Below are 16,098 nucleotides of genomic sequence, written 5' to 3'. Positions count from 1 at the left end.
AGCTTCTTGTAGACAATGTAAATAATCTATCCCACTGTGCACGCTACAACACTAAGGTAAAATTATTAGAATTTTGTTTAAATGCTGTTAATGATTTCAGTTCATTCAATTCCCCTGTCAAGCTTGGATTCATGTGTAGTGCTAGAGCACATCTTGTACACCTGCTGCATTTGGACTGTTTTGTAGGAATATCGATTTAAACACTTGGAGGTGGACATTTGAAGTTTACTTATGTACCTTGAAGTTTGCCGAGCACAAATATCAAAGGTTTTTTTTTCCTAAAATGACCAAAACTTCAAAACGAAGATTACTGTCACAGTAATAAAAACCAGTTCTCTGGCTATGACCACTAAAAAATCAGCAGAACTGCCAAGTCAAAACTGGATTGAAATGTAGTAACAACGACCGTAGCAGTGTATGGTTAAATATAGCGTGCTAATTTAAATCAAGTATAGTTTTTAGGTCTTTATAGGCTCAGTAGAAACAGTTTCTGATTGTACCAAGGGAAGTAAAGCCTAAAATTACCACTTTTTATACATGTTTTTATAAGATGTTATATCACAGCTAACAGCAACAACCAATAATAGTGTAATATGGACATGTAGTAGTTGAAGTAAAGAGTCTTGGAAGGTTGGTTATAAAACATCCGAAAGCACTGCTCTAATTCGCACAAGAAAGTTACAGATCATGTTCCAAAACAAGTAATTCGCCATTGTTAGCTTTTCTATTGTATCGTTTGAAAGACTTCTGATTATGTATTTTCATCTTGGGATTAGCTAATTTTACTTCCTGTAGTTTTGGGGGGAACGCAGACAGTAATGAAGTCACTGATGATGGATCAATATGGTAAAGAAACCAAGTGCAAGAAAAAGTTTTTTTTTTTTCTTTTAACATCTTCAAAAGACCTTTGAAGAACTGAGACTCAGAAAGCGAAATGTGTAAGTTAGAAATTTTAGCAGCTTGTCAGAATCTTGAGTCTCTGGCATTAATCAACAGTTCTCTTTGTCATATGCTTGGGGACAGTAAGATAGTATTTTATTGCTCTTTGAAATCATATTAGTATTGACCCATCTGTTTTTGGAGGGGGGCTTTGAATGCCACCCAAAGGACCCCTTTCTAAAGCCCCAAGCAAACGTCTAACCAATTATTTCTACACTTTCTCTCTCTGGTCCTCTACTAACTCCACTGTCCTCTCCCAAACCCAAAGGTGCTGCAGCCTTGTCGGGAGCAGTCACCCACACGGTTTCTACTGCAGTCATCGTGTTTGAGCTGACTGGCCAGATCTCCCACATCCTGCCGGTAATGATAGCAGTGATCTTAGCCAATGCCGTGGCCCAGTCCCTGCAGCCCTCCCTCTACGACTCCATCATCAGGATCAAGAAGCTTCCCTACCTCCCAGAGCTGGGCTGGGGTCATCACGAGTATGTATATTCTAGAGAAACACCAGCACACAACAAGACAAATTACAAATAAGTTTTAATTTTGTAAATGCCATTATGCAGAATGTTAACTACTAAACCAAAAGCTAATAAGAATTCAAAAAATAATGGTAAAGGTTTATAGTATGTGCAAAAGGTTAAAGGTCATATAATATCTATGCATCAAATTGTTAAGAAATCTAATTTAACAGTATGCTTCAAAGAAAGGAATAAATTAGGGTTTTGGGAAATGCATTTATTGATTTTGTTAATGATTTTGAAAAGCTCAGTAGCATAGCTTGTAAATGAAAAACCACTATGACCACCAGTGTGTCAGCTTTAGCATAGTGTGAGATTAAACAAGTACAACATGAAAATTACTCAGCATTAGAAGTGTTACTAGGCTAATTTTTGGTACCTAGGACAGCTTGAGGCCAGCTATAATTTTATTAGCCCACAGACAAAATGATTTTAAAATGTTAGCATGATAAAGTTGTCAGTGGGCCCAATAAAACTTTATGTCATCTCAAAAAAGAATGCACACATTAATTGGTGGGAGCTGAATTAGAAGATTTATTACTTTGTTATATTTATCTGGTAAATATAAAGGCACCCCTATTATGCTGTTAGCGTAACTTATTATTATGTGAAGTTAAGCATTGCAAATCATAACATGGGAATTTATAAACTTCAGAGGTTGTATGAGAGGGATTTTGCTACCTTGGGGCAGAGTCAGACTCACTGTACCGACATTAGTCCACAGACAGCATGCTAACATTTAGCTTTCAAGTTTTTGGCATGATCACGTTGGCATGATAGCAGTTAAAATACTTTTTGCAGATATTAGAGTGTTAGTCTGAATCCACCGCATTGTTGGAGAAATGATATATATAGTCCCTTTTTAGGTAACTTTCATAAAAGCAGCATTAGCAGCATTATGTACAGCATATTATTATATAGTGGCATTATTCTTGCTGGACATTTGACTACTCTTCTTGGTAGAATTAGCAGAGTTCATGCCGGAAGCTTAATGTCACCCTCTTTTATCGATTCGAAAAACCAGTTTTAATGTGTTTGGGAAAATTGTGTTGTTGGAACACCCAGTAGTGTCAATTTTTCAGCTAAAAACCGCTCCAGAGAAAACAGCAAAACAGCTCCAGAGAGTTATGCTACCACTACCACCATGCTTTATAGTTCCTACACGGTTAGTGTTCATTTTTTTATTGCTCTAAACATACCTTTTCCTTACATTTCTGGTAACTATTTGTGCCAAGTAAAAAAAAAAAAAAAAAAAAAAAAAATCTCTAAAAGGCATCTGGCTTGTGCATGTGAACAGATGTAAAGGTGTCTATTTTGGAGCATTGCCTTCTTTCTTGGTCTGCACCCTCTTAGTCCATGGTGATATTAAACTTGATTCACGGTTGACAGTGATGCAGATGTTCCAGCAGTTTGTAGTTCATGGCAGGTTTACGCCTAGGTGGTTCCTGGGTTATTCCTGAACAATTTCCTCTCTGAGGGTGACAGCGTGAGTCTTCTTCCAGACCTAGGCAATGTAGTGACACATCTGAATAGCTTGCATTTACACAGTTGGTAAAACTGATGATCTCAGAACCTCAGATGTGGCTCCAAGAAACCTTTCTAAGGTGAGAAAGAGACTTCAACTTTTGCATTGTTCTGATTGGTCAGTCCAATGAGTGTTTTCAAAGAAATCCTTTTTAAGCTGGCAAAGGGAAACTGCTAGTTGTAGAGAAATTTCAACCACAACTGTAGATTCTTTAATGGCGCTGATGAGTTTATGGTGGCACTCAGTGACTGATGATCAACCATGGAAGTTATTTCGCAGGGCAGCCTTTATTAGATGTTGCAATAAAGTTAGGATTTGTGGATAAAGATAGCAGGATAATGACACTGTAGCAAAGAGTGGCTTGTGTGGAGTCAAACTGGAGGCTCAGCAGGGAATTTTGTCCTATGTGGCATGCTGTTTAACTATGAATGAAGCGTTGAGACATTTCATTCTGCTGATTACATCAGCCTAACATACTATGGCTAAACTGTATGAAATATACTGACTGTATGAATACATTTGTGTTTAGTTGCTCACTAAATAACTGAATACACTTGCTTCAGCATTAGTCTGCAGTGTTTTTTAATGGCTTTGACTGTTGCCTTTAATTTGGGTGTTTAAACTCAATCATAGCACTACAGTAAAATCTGTTGCACAAAAATACAAGTGTGGCTGGAGGAACCTGGCTTGGTACATGGCTTTTAATGGACTTCACATTTAATAATAATGCATGCCAAAGACACAATGCTGAATAGGATTACCCACTGCCTGGTGTCATCAGAGCTCTGTGATTCCATATAAAAGCGCTGTTGGTGTAATTGTTTGGAACTGATGTTATAGATGCTGCCAAATCATTAGGTGAACATAATAGTTTAATTTTGATGCGGCATTCACAAATTGAAAGCAATGAGGAAAAGTTTTCTTTGGTCCTCTGCTTGTTCATTATTTTCTGAAGCTGTTCCCTGTATAGTTACATTTATGTGTGTTGCTTGAGTCCTTCACTTCACAGCATAGGGCTGTGTGATATGACCAAAATCTCATATCCCAATATAAGAATTCTATCGTTATTCTATCGATATAAATCACAAAAATGTAACATTTTCTGTAAATTCTGTGAATCTCGGGCAGCTCGTCTTGCGGGAAGTGTTTCCAGTTGCGCGTCATGTAGCTGGAGTCGAGTGTTTTAACCGATGCATGAAACGATACATTTTTAGACATAAGTTGTAAAGGCCGCTGTTTTCTTTGTGAGTATTTATTATACATCGTGCTGCGGGGAAAAGCCTGTTCTAACGTTTGAGTCTAAGGTTTCTTTTTAGCACCTGGCGGCTCTTTTTTTTAAATTCTCATCCGTAAATAATCTGCTCTTTCACGTGATTCGGTTTATTTTGAAAAGTCTCAACAGGATCTTGAGCTTTATTGTGAAAGGTTTACGTGGAACATAAACAAGCAGACACGCGATGCTGATACTGTCGTTGTTGCTAACCACAACGCATAAAAACAGCTGCTTGTCCGTCTGTAGTGTGGTTATATTAAATATAAGAGAAAGAGAGAACTTTAAGAAATTAATATAGCCACTGCAGTGACCATCAAAATGATGAAAAAATATTGCCGTAAACAGTTTATTTTGTGACACCACGAAAGTAAAAAGATAGACGTTTTTATATCGTCATCCGATATATATCGTTATATCGAACAGCCCTATGCCAGCACCTCAGTTGACCCTCGCTGTCCATCTCTTCGTTATCTATTCCCCTCTCACTCTATCTGCTCTGTCCTCCTCTGTCTCTTCTTATTATCTGCTGTGACCTTGTGGCCTCTCAATCACACTCTCACTATCTTGTCTTGTCCGTGTATGCATGTGTATGTCGGGGAGAGTAAGAAACTGCAATGTGAGCTGTGTTTTCACCAAGTAGTTGTTGTCTAGTTTGTAGGTTCCTCTTATTTCTGATTATATAATGCTATTTGTAGCAGGGAAGACATGCCACATGAAAAAGCTTGAGGAGGCTGTTTAGCACTGCTGTTCGGTGTAGGTTGGAATATTATTCTCACTTATATTTGTAAAGTTTTGTAAACCAGCTAATCTTCTCTCACACAAACTGAATCTTCTCATTGGAAACACTTTGGTCAAAAAATAAAACCTTTTTTTTTCAGTGGCCTGTCTAAAAGATTTTTCCAGTGTGGCACCTTTTTCATCTAACCTCATTACTGCCAGCTGTTGCAGTTCAAATTAGCTGCATAAAGCATAGGTAGCCTTTATCTCAATATATCCTAGTGGTCATTGTGATATTACAAGAAGCCTAAAAAGAATTTTCCCATGAATTCACATAACGCAACTTTCTACAATAATATTGTATGAATCCTGTAATGCCTAAATAAGATCCAAGTTGTCTATGCATAACGATAAGGGCCAAACTGTGATGGCTGGACAGCTGGGTCAGAGCATCTCCAAAACTGCAGCTCTTGTGGCATGTTTCCAGTCTGCAGTGGTCAGTATCTATAAAAAGTGGTCCAAGAAGGAACAGTGATGAACCAGTGACAGGGTCATGTGTGCCCAAGGCTTTTTGCCACAAAGCAAAATTGTTCAGTTTGAGGAGCATACCAATGAGTTTGAGGTGTTGACTTGGCTTCCAAATTCCCCAGATCTCAGTCCATAGGAGTATCTGTGGGATGTGCTGGACAAACAAGTCTGATCCACAGAGGCTTCACCTCACAACTTACGGCTTAGAGGATCTGTTGCTAACATGTTGGCAGATAGCACAGCACACCTTCAGGGGTCTAGTGGAGCCTATGCCTCGACAGTACAGGCTCTTTTACCAGGATAAGGGGGACCAACACTATATAAGGCAGGTGGCTGTGTGTGTGGATCTTAATGATTATGTTTGCAAATGTTTAAAATCACACATGCATTGTGTGTGTGTGTGTGTGTGTGTGTGTGTGTGTGTGTGTGTGTGTGTGTGTGTGGATATGAGCCTGGACATATTGAAAATAAGTCATGACACAACCATCTGTCATTTTCTGTATATAACAACACGTTGCCAGTATTGTGAATCCATATGATAGGTATAATGTGTTTGTTTGTGTGTAAACACTGAGCACGTACACAAACTCTTGGAATCATCTATCTTCAATAACACATAGGCCTCCATGAACTTGACTCGTTATGCAGAAAGCTCTTACCTACCTCCTCCTTCATTTACTCTATTTTCTTTGGTGCCTCTCTCCTTACTCTCTCTCACACACCACTTTCCATCAGCAGGCCTGTGTGTGTGCGTGTGCGTGTGTCTGCAGCATACGCAAGTGGAGGTGGAGGCGGACCTGTAGGTGAGACACTGTAGGTAGGTAGTGTGGCCTGCTCCAAGCAGAACGTGTTTTTCACTCTAACTGGAAATTATCCATCTCACACCCACGCAACCATCCACCCACACACACACTCACAAATCCAGGAACACTTGTGTAATGCCTGCCGTGCAGTGCACGCGTATGATAGCATGTACATTTGCTCATACTCCCACACAGGCATGGACAGAATTCGATTTTTTTTTCAATGCTTTGCTCCCGCACAACTCTTACAGATATGAGTGCAGATACAAGCAGACATGTTGAGATGGACACAAATACAAAGATCTTATATATGATCCGCTGCGGATATGAAACCTTTTCCTGTGCCTTCCGTTCTTCAACACTGGAGTGGTATTTGAAAGAAAGTGTGGCGACTGTTACATAACATCACTTTCCATGTGTTTGTCTTTTGTTTATTCTGTCACTTTGCTTTTCTTAGTCATTTCATAATGGCCAGTTCTGATTGATTGAATAGTCTATAGTCCGCTGTTATCTCTATTTTTCTGACAATAATTGGAGCTCCGGCAGATGATCATTACAGCCCTTTAGTTATTAGTTTTCACCGCTTGTCCTGAATGTCTGCACCCTCTTCACTCAAGCATGTAGAAACCTAACAGCCAAACCTTCCCCCCATTCTGCCCTGAGCAATGCGGATGATCTATGAAGCCTGGGTTTATAACCCTCTAAGCTTGTTTCTCTTGGCTCAAACATATAGGTTGATGCTCACTTCGATATAAGTCAGACTGATCAGTATCTTCCTGCCCAGTCTTTGCAGGGGAGGAAGGTCCAATTAAGAAGAAACCAATCACATTTCATCAACTGCCTTTGATATCTCAAGGGAAATTAGTCTTGGCAGTGGTTGTGGCCAGTTCAGAGGCATGCATTACATTATTCCCTCAGATCCACTATCAAATTAAAAGAGGCTGCTATTGCACCAGAAAGGATCTTTTTGCTCACCTTTTTTTTAATTTTTTTTTTATTTTCTGCTTTCCATTGCAGACTAATAGAGCACTGTAACGATTCAGTTCCTTCCAATGGTTTTTTTTCTCTTAATGATAACATTAGGTATGTAGAGAAGCAGGAAAATCTTTAGTGGTGCCCAAAATATGCTGAATTTCATTAACATTTCATGGTCTCTGATCATGGTTTGATTTACAAGATGTCTAAAAGTGGTGAGTTATTGATAACAAAGATAAAGACCTTCTATTACTTTCATTTAGATTACAAAACTGCATGTTTTTTTTCTAATTGTCCTCTTGTTATATAGCCATAGGGTTATGGTTTTGGCAAGCTTTGTAAAAGGGTGGGAATAAATCTAACAGGCACATGCCTGCTGAGGGTACATAAAATCAAAAAGTTATGTTTCAATTATTAATTTCTTTCTAGGAGTCTACTTTCCTCACTATAAGGATTTTTCTTTGGGACCATTTTTTTCTGAAACTAAATTCCAAAGTGCTTCCGATGAAAAATGAAAGCTGGTGCCACTAATGTCATTTTTCAGTGCTGTGAGGCACACAAACAAGATTTAGTTCACCTCCATTGTGTACAGTGGAAGTAAATACCTCAAAACCTAGACAAATAAATCCAACACTGTCTGAATTTAGATACTGAGTCAATCATTTCCTGGAATTACGGTAATATTGGACAGTTTTTCAGCCTCGAGATTTCTGTCCAGTGGCATTAAAAAAAATACTGGTTCTAGAAGAACTCCCTTCCTGTTTTCATGTTCTTGTCTAATATGGTTGAGATACTGCTCTTTACAGTGTAGGTTAAGTGACCCTCGAATACTGTTTGTAAAGTGGAATTAGGCTTTGATACAACACCTCAAGAGAGTCAATAGAAAATCTTTCTGCAGAACTGTGTTGTTGCCATTCATTTCCCTAAGAGGGATGTTGGACTAACTTCATGCATTGTGTGTATTAAAGAGGAGCTGGCAGACAATGGTCATCAATTTACCTTTGTATTTAAAGCGAGGTCAATGTATTGACTTGTCACCACAGAAGGAGCCTGCATCCTGGCACAGCTGCGGAGGCTTGGCAGCGAAAACCACTGAGTGACTGGGGTCATGTTTGCAGGTTTTGGCAGGCTCAGGCTTTCTCAGGGAGAGAAATTCAAGTGCTTCTGACTGGTGTACTGGGGCGTACGATTATGCTGAGGCAAGAGCTGCTCGCGAAATGTCACCCACTTTCCAATACTGTACGCAGAGCACCAGCATCCGGATGACGTGTCGACAGAGTAAGGTGTTATTGGATTGACCGGTCAGCTGAAAGAAGGATGTGCTGTCAAAGCCGTACAGTATGTGGGGGGAAGTGTTTATAGATCCATGCACTAATCAAGCTTCAGTTGACAGTTCATCAGAGGAAAAAGTGCATGACAGTCACACAAAATTTTTACAAGTCAGCGACAAAAGGGCTATTCAGAGGAATGTTTAAAAAAATTAAAAATGAATTCTCGCATCCATCTGTCTTATTCTCACTTTTTTTTCTCATCTTTATGACCACTTGATAAATGTCTCTCCTCTTTTCTCATTTCAGGAAGTACAATATTCGTGTTGAGGACATTATGGTACGCGACGTGCGGTACATCACACTCAACTGCTGCTACAGAGACCTGCATAACGTGCTGCTGACGGGCCAGCTCAAAACGCTCGCACTCGTGGAATCAGCTGGTACACACAAACACACGTGCACCATCGTAGAGATCAGTATAAAGTCTGAGTAACACATTTAGAAGTTTAGTTTCACGTTATTCCACTTGTTGATACACAAACAGGTTTCATTGCAATACATACACTTATTTCCAATGTCCAGATATTTTTTCTATAAGAAACCACATGACTGTATTTATCTGTGTCTACAGCACAAATAGAGACAAATTTTAAAAATGTGTGCATGTCTAATAATTAACTTCAAAGGTTTGTCTAAAAACTGAAATTTCGAACCACCAGGGGTCAATATGGAGCCTATTGAAAATCACCAATGTGTAAAATTGGTTACTATTAGCCCCGTTGTGCCATTTGAATGTTATTTCATACATTTTCTACAAAGTCGGCATCATTAATGCTTTGAATCAGTAAAACCTTGTTATTGCGTTGCATTTTATGATGAAATCTGCCCACGTTTACCACTGCTGAACACAACTTTTAATTAAATTAATTGTTGATTGATTGCAAAGTTACCCCCTAGATGTTCTTAGCCACTTTCTCTGATATGAAGAAAGTCAGAGCTCCAGCACTCCAGATTTCTGAGAACACTTTTGGCATAACTGCATCCCTCTTTTGACTTCAGAGCCACTGCATGGCTGCATAGCTCTGCTGATGTGTGGTTCAAAAATAACAACCCTGAAGTCAGTAACCAGTAGTCAGTAAAAACCTCTTGAGATTGTTTGCCTTCCACCATCTACTTTCCTTTCTTGTGACTATGTTAGCTTGCGGGTGCATTCGAGGTGTGTCTGGCTATTTTATTTTAAGTGTGTGCACTTTGCACACAAATTAGTAGGTGGCCTGGATTCAAATTTCCAATGGGCCAAAATCGAGTTTGAAACGCGTAACTTAATGTGTCAGAATGCACTGGTTTATATATTTATGACACAGCTCTGTGCTGTAGTCTTTGTTATAACAAAACAGAATAAACTTTATTTGTCACTTCTGAGTTTCTGCTCAATTTCGAATGAAATCGAAGGCTGAGCTCAACACAAACTGAACACAGCTCCCACTCCCACTGACATCTGTGCTTGTTAGCATACAGTGTGCACAGTCTGTAAACTGGTTTCGTTTGGCAAATCAAATTAGTCTTTCAAAAGATGGTTGTAAACATACACGGCAGACCCAGTGGCATTTTGATACTTTTTATTAATGCTTTGACGGTTGCTGTCCACAATACTCACAGAGCTGCAGCTCTCCCGCTGCCCGCTCAACATTATCACAACAACAACGCCAACCACAGGACCCAGTACAATATTTAATTCGGCGGGGTGTGATTGCGGATGCCGTGCAGGTGCGTCCACCTCCTCTGCACGGCACCGCAGGCCACGCCCCGCCACAATGGTCAAATTGGACAAATCACTGGCCTTAAATGGGCATTGAAACTGCACTAATATTTCCCAGTGGCCCAGATTACTGTGTATAATTGAAATGTTGCCACTCATACTGTAGTATGAGTGACTACAAGCCCACAGAGAAATGTTGTATAACCCAACACTCTGTTTTAATTGGTTGTATTAATCTCAATTATCTTTAGCTCATTATACTTGTTGTCTTGTACATAACTCCATTCTCATTCTTGTTTCCAGCTGCAGCAGGTTGCTGCTGTCAGCAAAATAGCTCTGACATGCCCACTGCATAGCACAAAGCTGCATAATTCTCTGTTTGACACATCCTATATAAAAGATGAATGTTCTGGCTCTGAAAAGGTTCTTTTCACCTACATTGTTGTCAGTGATCAGGGACTACCATCAAAGCAAACAGGGTCTGAGTCATTCAGTGAGAAGTGCTATGCATGGGTCCCCTGATATTTAAAAAGAATATAAAGATTTGTTGTTATTCATGACTAAAGACCCTACTTTAAGAGTACTAAGCATTCATTTAAATCAAATAAGAAAACAAATAACAAAATTTCAATCCATCCATTTTCTGCCTAAGCAGAGAAAAGCCCAACTGTATCCCAGACCACCTCCTCTAGATCACTGAGGTGTTCAAGGCGAGACATAATCACCATTTCTCACATTCATCTGTGTCACAGTCAGTATACGTTGTGTATGCCTCTGTCCTCAAAAGACCACTTTTTTGATTAATGTCTATCCATAATTGTCACTTTTCACCCAGACATCACACAACATTTATGTACCAGAATGCTTTACTGTCCTTTTAAGTGACATCTACAGTGGCACTGAGAGGGCAAATGCACTGCAACTTAAGAAAATACCAGTAAATAGAAAGGCGATGCAAAAGTGCACAAAATGCAACAGAAGTTGACTAAACCCCAATGTAAACAGAGAAAATACCTCAATAGCTTAAAAAAACCCCAAACAATGTACATTTGTGAAAGGCTGTGTTTGTTTTGCTCACAGATTTTCAGATTTTAAGGGCGCAATCCTTACAGTTCCCATGCAGAATGACCCATTCTGGGTCCTTTACATAACCTAAATGTCCAGTGACGTTTCCAGCAGATATTTAAAGTGAATAGCAACAGTTAATTGTTGACTGCCAGCTTCTGTGTGCCCAAAACTGTCCCTTTTTAATGTGTTACAACAAAGAGAGAGAAAAAAAAAGTGTAAACTTCCAAGCACCCACCAGTGTGAAAGTGATATAAGAAACACAACAGTTATTACAGTAGTAAATCCTGTGTGAGAACAGTGTGCTAATCACCCCGTCTGATGTGCTATTCATGTCATTGTTTCATGCTGCTGCTGATGTTGCTGTAAGCGCACTAAAAACAAATTCCAGCGCCCTTGGTGATGTGCTCATTAGTTTAATTGATTGATTGACAAACCTGCCTGGGTGCAGGCTGCTGATCGCGCCGGCCGCCTCGCTGAAGTGCAGATTTGGTATTCCGAGCGCTGTTTCAATTATGCAGTCGTGCAGGAACAATTAGCTTCAGCATTTAAGCAAATACATAATCAGCACGTACTGTCACAAAGGCAATTACTTAAAGCAAGTAAGCGGCCACCCACACGCACACTCACTCGCACACATACACACACTACTTAATACACATCCACTGCATTCTTTGCTTTTGTTATGTAACTCAGCTGAGCTCTCTGCAGTGCTGCGACATGCGTTTGGAATTGGCTGCAGTTAGCTCGCCCTTTGTCCCTGAAACAAGTTTACATTATCTTCACTTTTCTCGCCTCTGCAAACTTGCTCCTCCACTCTTTTTTGTCTTCTTCTTACCTCTCCCTCTTCCTCTTGTGCCTCCTCTCCCAGAGTCAATGATCCTGCTGGGTTCCATCGAGCGTGCCCAGCTCCAGTCGCTGCTCTCACAGCAGCTCGGCCGTGCCAGGCGGCTGCAGTACATCAGGGAACGAGCCGTCGAGGAGAAGAAACGCCTATCCATCGTGTCGGACCCAGCCAGCGACAACAACGGCAGCCAGCGCACCAGCCAGGAAGTCCGCTTCCAGGTGAGAGGTTGCTGGATCACAGAGGTCTAGCGTTTTCACCTACACCTCTGTGAAAGAATCTCAGCACAGGTTTTAAACGAAAGTAACAAATTCAGCATTTTTATTTCTTCTACCTGAACTTGTAGGTTATTGATGTCTGAGAAAAGACAAACCTGCAGTGTCTGCTTACTAGATTATCTGCATGTGCAATGTGAGCCAGAGCCCCCAGCTGCCAGGCCTCTATAACACACTCTGTTCAGGAGACAGAGACCATGCCTGTTATATCTGTAATATTAAAATTTTCCTTTTTGATATCAGGTGTCAGATCAGGTGGCTTTGACCCCTCCCATAGTTATGCTGCTGAGAGATTCCCCATGATGCACTGAGCATGTCTCCTCTGTGTAACTACGTTGCATTTCACTAACTTTGTATCATCTCTTCTTGTGGAGTTTGTGCTTCTTCCTCTCTGTCAGATGTCTCTGACCCTTCACTGTGCATGTTTGATCTTTTGATCTGACCTGACCATGTTTATTGTTCACTTGTTTTTATTGCTTATTGTTTATTTTTCTCACTGCTCATTATTTTTCTCTTCCTTCACCCCAACTGATGGAAAACCCTGAGCCTGGAGGTTTCTTCCTGTTAGATTGGAGTTACTTTCCCCTCTCCATTGCCAGTGCTTGTTCCAAGGGTTTCTATCAGTATTGCAAGGTCTTGAATTTAATGAATGTGTGAGGTTATCTGTGTTTTTTATTTTTATTTTTTTAAAGAAAGAAATGGAAATGGGCAGCCAGGTAAAAGATAGATGTCCACATTGGTTGCAGGTACTGCACTGCAGTGCTTAAACTTGAGATTTATCTCCCTTTTCCCCATCTTTTATCAGTTTGCACTGAGTGGCTGAGCAGAACGCCCTCAGGCATGGATGTGGAAGCAGGAACAAGGAGTGTGTTTTGTGCACAATGCTCATTTCAGTCTCTTCTTTTCTTTGACTTTGTGCCTTCTTACCACTCTTTGTTACTGCCTGTAAAGGCAAATAGTTACATTGATGATTTTAAATTTGCTATAACATCAGTCATGCAAAGCTATGGCTGTGGAAGACTAAAGATATGAAGCGGGAATTGAACATAATGGGTCCCCTTTATATTTAAGAAAATAATATATACAGTGTAGAAAAGCATGTAGCCATGCTACTGCCCAGAAACTCTGGGTAATTCAGGATATTTAAAAATAGGCAGGTTCACATAGTTTCCCATCTACAGTAGGGTATACAAGTACCCTACCTTTTCTTTTTTCATAAAACTAACCAATATTGTTTTTACCAAATAAAAATATTTTTAGGTCATGGAAATGGCAACAGGGCAAGTCATTGAAGTCATGAAATTTTACAAGACCATCACAAGCATTCTTTTAGTTCTCAGCTCCTGCTGGTTTCTTTTCTTTCTTTGTCCCTCGTGTGTCCCCATGTGTTTACTTCCATTATGTAAACCTGCAGAAGTCCGTCACTTTCTCCACACTCACACTTTGAGTGTGGAAAAATAACAGAGATGCTGATCTCTTAAGCAGGATTGGACCTTTTTAATGCATTTTCTTATCTTTGTGTGTGTGTGTGCGTGTGGGTGCGTGCGTGTGCGTGCGTGTGCGTGTGTGTGTACGCACAGATCTCAACTGAGGAGTCGTCCTTCAGTCCCACTCGTCCAGTACCTCATAAGCCCCTCAAACCCGCTCTGAAAAGACCCTCTGTGGTGGAGCGACCCACCGAGCTTCCCACCAGTAAGAACTGCACTTGCGTACACAAACACACGCAAAAAACAGGAAATCCAAAAGAATCAAGAATAGAAAAATGTTATATCTCTGGAAGAAACGTGAGCGATTCTGTCTTTGTCTGTAAACTCACAAAATGCTAATAACGGCACTCAGTCTCTGGTCCTCACATGATTAATAAGCTCTTGCAGCTGTCTTCATCTCTAACTGTTTGTCTGCTTCGCCACAAGGTGTCAACACAGTGTACTCATTTTTCTATCTCACAGTTTCAAATGGCGGTTTTTGCTTTGTGGCCACTGTTAAATGACAAAACCGATAAGTTAACTAACAGAATGCAGGATTTGTACAGTGTCTTAACAAACCTGGCTTAGAATATCAAGAGTCAGTAGCCACAACAGGTGCTTTTGTACCTCTTTGTCCACTCTTTGTTTTTGTGCTGTGTCAGTGCTGGTGTGATTTCATTTTAGATGTTGGATTTTGTTAAGGCTAAAAGCTGGATGGCATATGCCTGCTAGTTCCCATTTCTGCACAAAACTTGACATTGATTAATTCCTGTAGGAATACACGTAGGCAGTTAGTACATACTCCTGTTGTATCTGAATTATTATTTATAAGGAGATGTCTTTATTACATATGCTATAAATACCATATATTCTATATTATATTTCTATACCGCTTTCCTTTTGCACCGTGCCACCAAGACAAAATCCTCATTCGTGTACAAGCTTGGCAAAAAACCTGATCATGTTTCAGATGAGTGGAAGAGGGTTGCAAAGCAGTTTACATAGGCAGTTTGGTTACAGTACTCACACACATAGCCTTCCAGTCCATTGAACACTTAAAATATAGGATTACAAACCAGACACAGGGTATAGGAGCAAAGTGAAAATGAAGACATCTGGAGCAACACACTTGTTTTCTTTCACATGTTGGAATGCCATTTCGATGGGAGAGGTGCTATGAGCTGCATACCTAAAAGGCACCTAACCCTGGTTCCTCTCTCTGTTTCAGGCCCACATGATCATTCGGGTATTGCACTGAAGAACCTTTTCTGCTCCAGTCCAGACACAGAAGCCCTGGAGGTGAGAGAGTCATGTCCTTGAATACACCCAACAACAACAGCGCCAACACACACACACACACACACACACACACACACACACACACACACACACACACACACACACACACACGCAGTGGCTCACATCCTGTTGTTCACACATTCTGTACACCCCCATAGTCCTATGCTATCTCTCACATACAGTCCTTCACGCTCTACAGTACAGTACCACACACACACACACACACACACACACACACACACACACACACACACAGTATCTCAAACAGCTTCAATATAAAACCTCTTTCAGTTTGTCTCAGCCTTGCATCCTGCAGAACTTTAAAGGAAAGCTCTTCACTCCCGCATCACCCCATTAATGGCTTGTTTCATAGAAGTAACCCTTCAATTTATGTATTTTTTCTCAGTATTGCAGGGAAGTTTTGCCGTGCCTTAAGTGGCACTTTTTGCCAAGTCAGATTGACATTGAGGTTGTTGTTAACATTGTGTGCTTGTCTCTGGTCACTCCGGAAGAAAAACAACAACATGGAGAGCCTAATGTCTCCTGACATCAGGAGGTCTTCCAAACGGGTCCGGATATCCGTCGTGGTAAGAGCCACCGATCTGGGCCTGGAACTGCCTGTCAACAGGTTCATCAGTCAATCAACTGATTGTCACCCTACCATTCCATCCCAGGGCTAATCCTACATGCCGATGGATGTGATGATGCATGCCATCGTGCTAAAAAAGTGCAGAACATCGTCTTTCTTGTCCAGCCTGTAACTCCATCTGACCTCTCACTGCCTCTAGTCAGTGATATTATTGGCAAAGGCTGCCATCCATTCAGCTTAACCAGTTTCCAC

The 16,098-nt window shown here is 40.5% G+C and overlaps 1 protein-coding gene across 5 annotated transcripts in view; it reads left to right on the top strand.

The window, feature by feature from the left end:
* Positions 1 to 16,098, top strand: part of LOC309687349 (chloride channel protein 2-like) — a 222,624-nt gene that overhangs the window by 176,138 nt on the left and 30,388 nt on the right. For 3 of the 5 annotated variants that reach the window (XM_082502252.1, XM_082502251.1, XM_082502250.1), the window contains 6 exons: positions 1,208 to 1,421; positions 8,856 to 8,989; positions 12,245 to 12,438; positions 14,073 to 14,184; positions 15,187 to 15,257; positions 15,770 to 15,844. In XM_082502252.1, the coding sequence (XP_082358378.1) occupies positions 1,208 to 1,421; positions 8,856 to 8,989; positions 12,245 to 12,438; positions 14,073 to 14,184; positions 15,187 to 15,257; positions 15,770 to 15,844 (800 nt within the window). Of the gene's footprint in view, positions 1 to 1,207; positions 1,422 to 8,855; positions 8,990 to 12,244; positions 12,439 to 14,072; positions 14,185 to 15,186; positions 15,258 to 15,769; positions 15,886 to 16,098 lie in introns of all 5 variants that reach the window. The other 2 variants (XR_014270720.1, XM_082502253.1) reach the window with 2 other exon arrangements.

The sequence above is a fragment of the Aulonocara stuartgranti genome (genome assembly GCF_965226115.1).
Source record: "Aulonocara stuartgranti genome assembly, chromosome: 14".
NCBI lineage: Eukaryota > Metazoa > Chordata > Actinopteri > Cichliformes > Cichlidae > Aulonocara > Aulonocara stuartgranti.
This window is presented reverse-complemented; position numbering and strand designations above follow the sequence as displayed.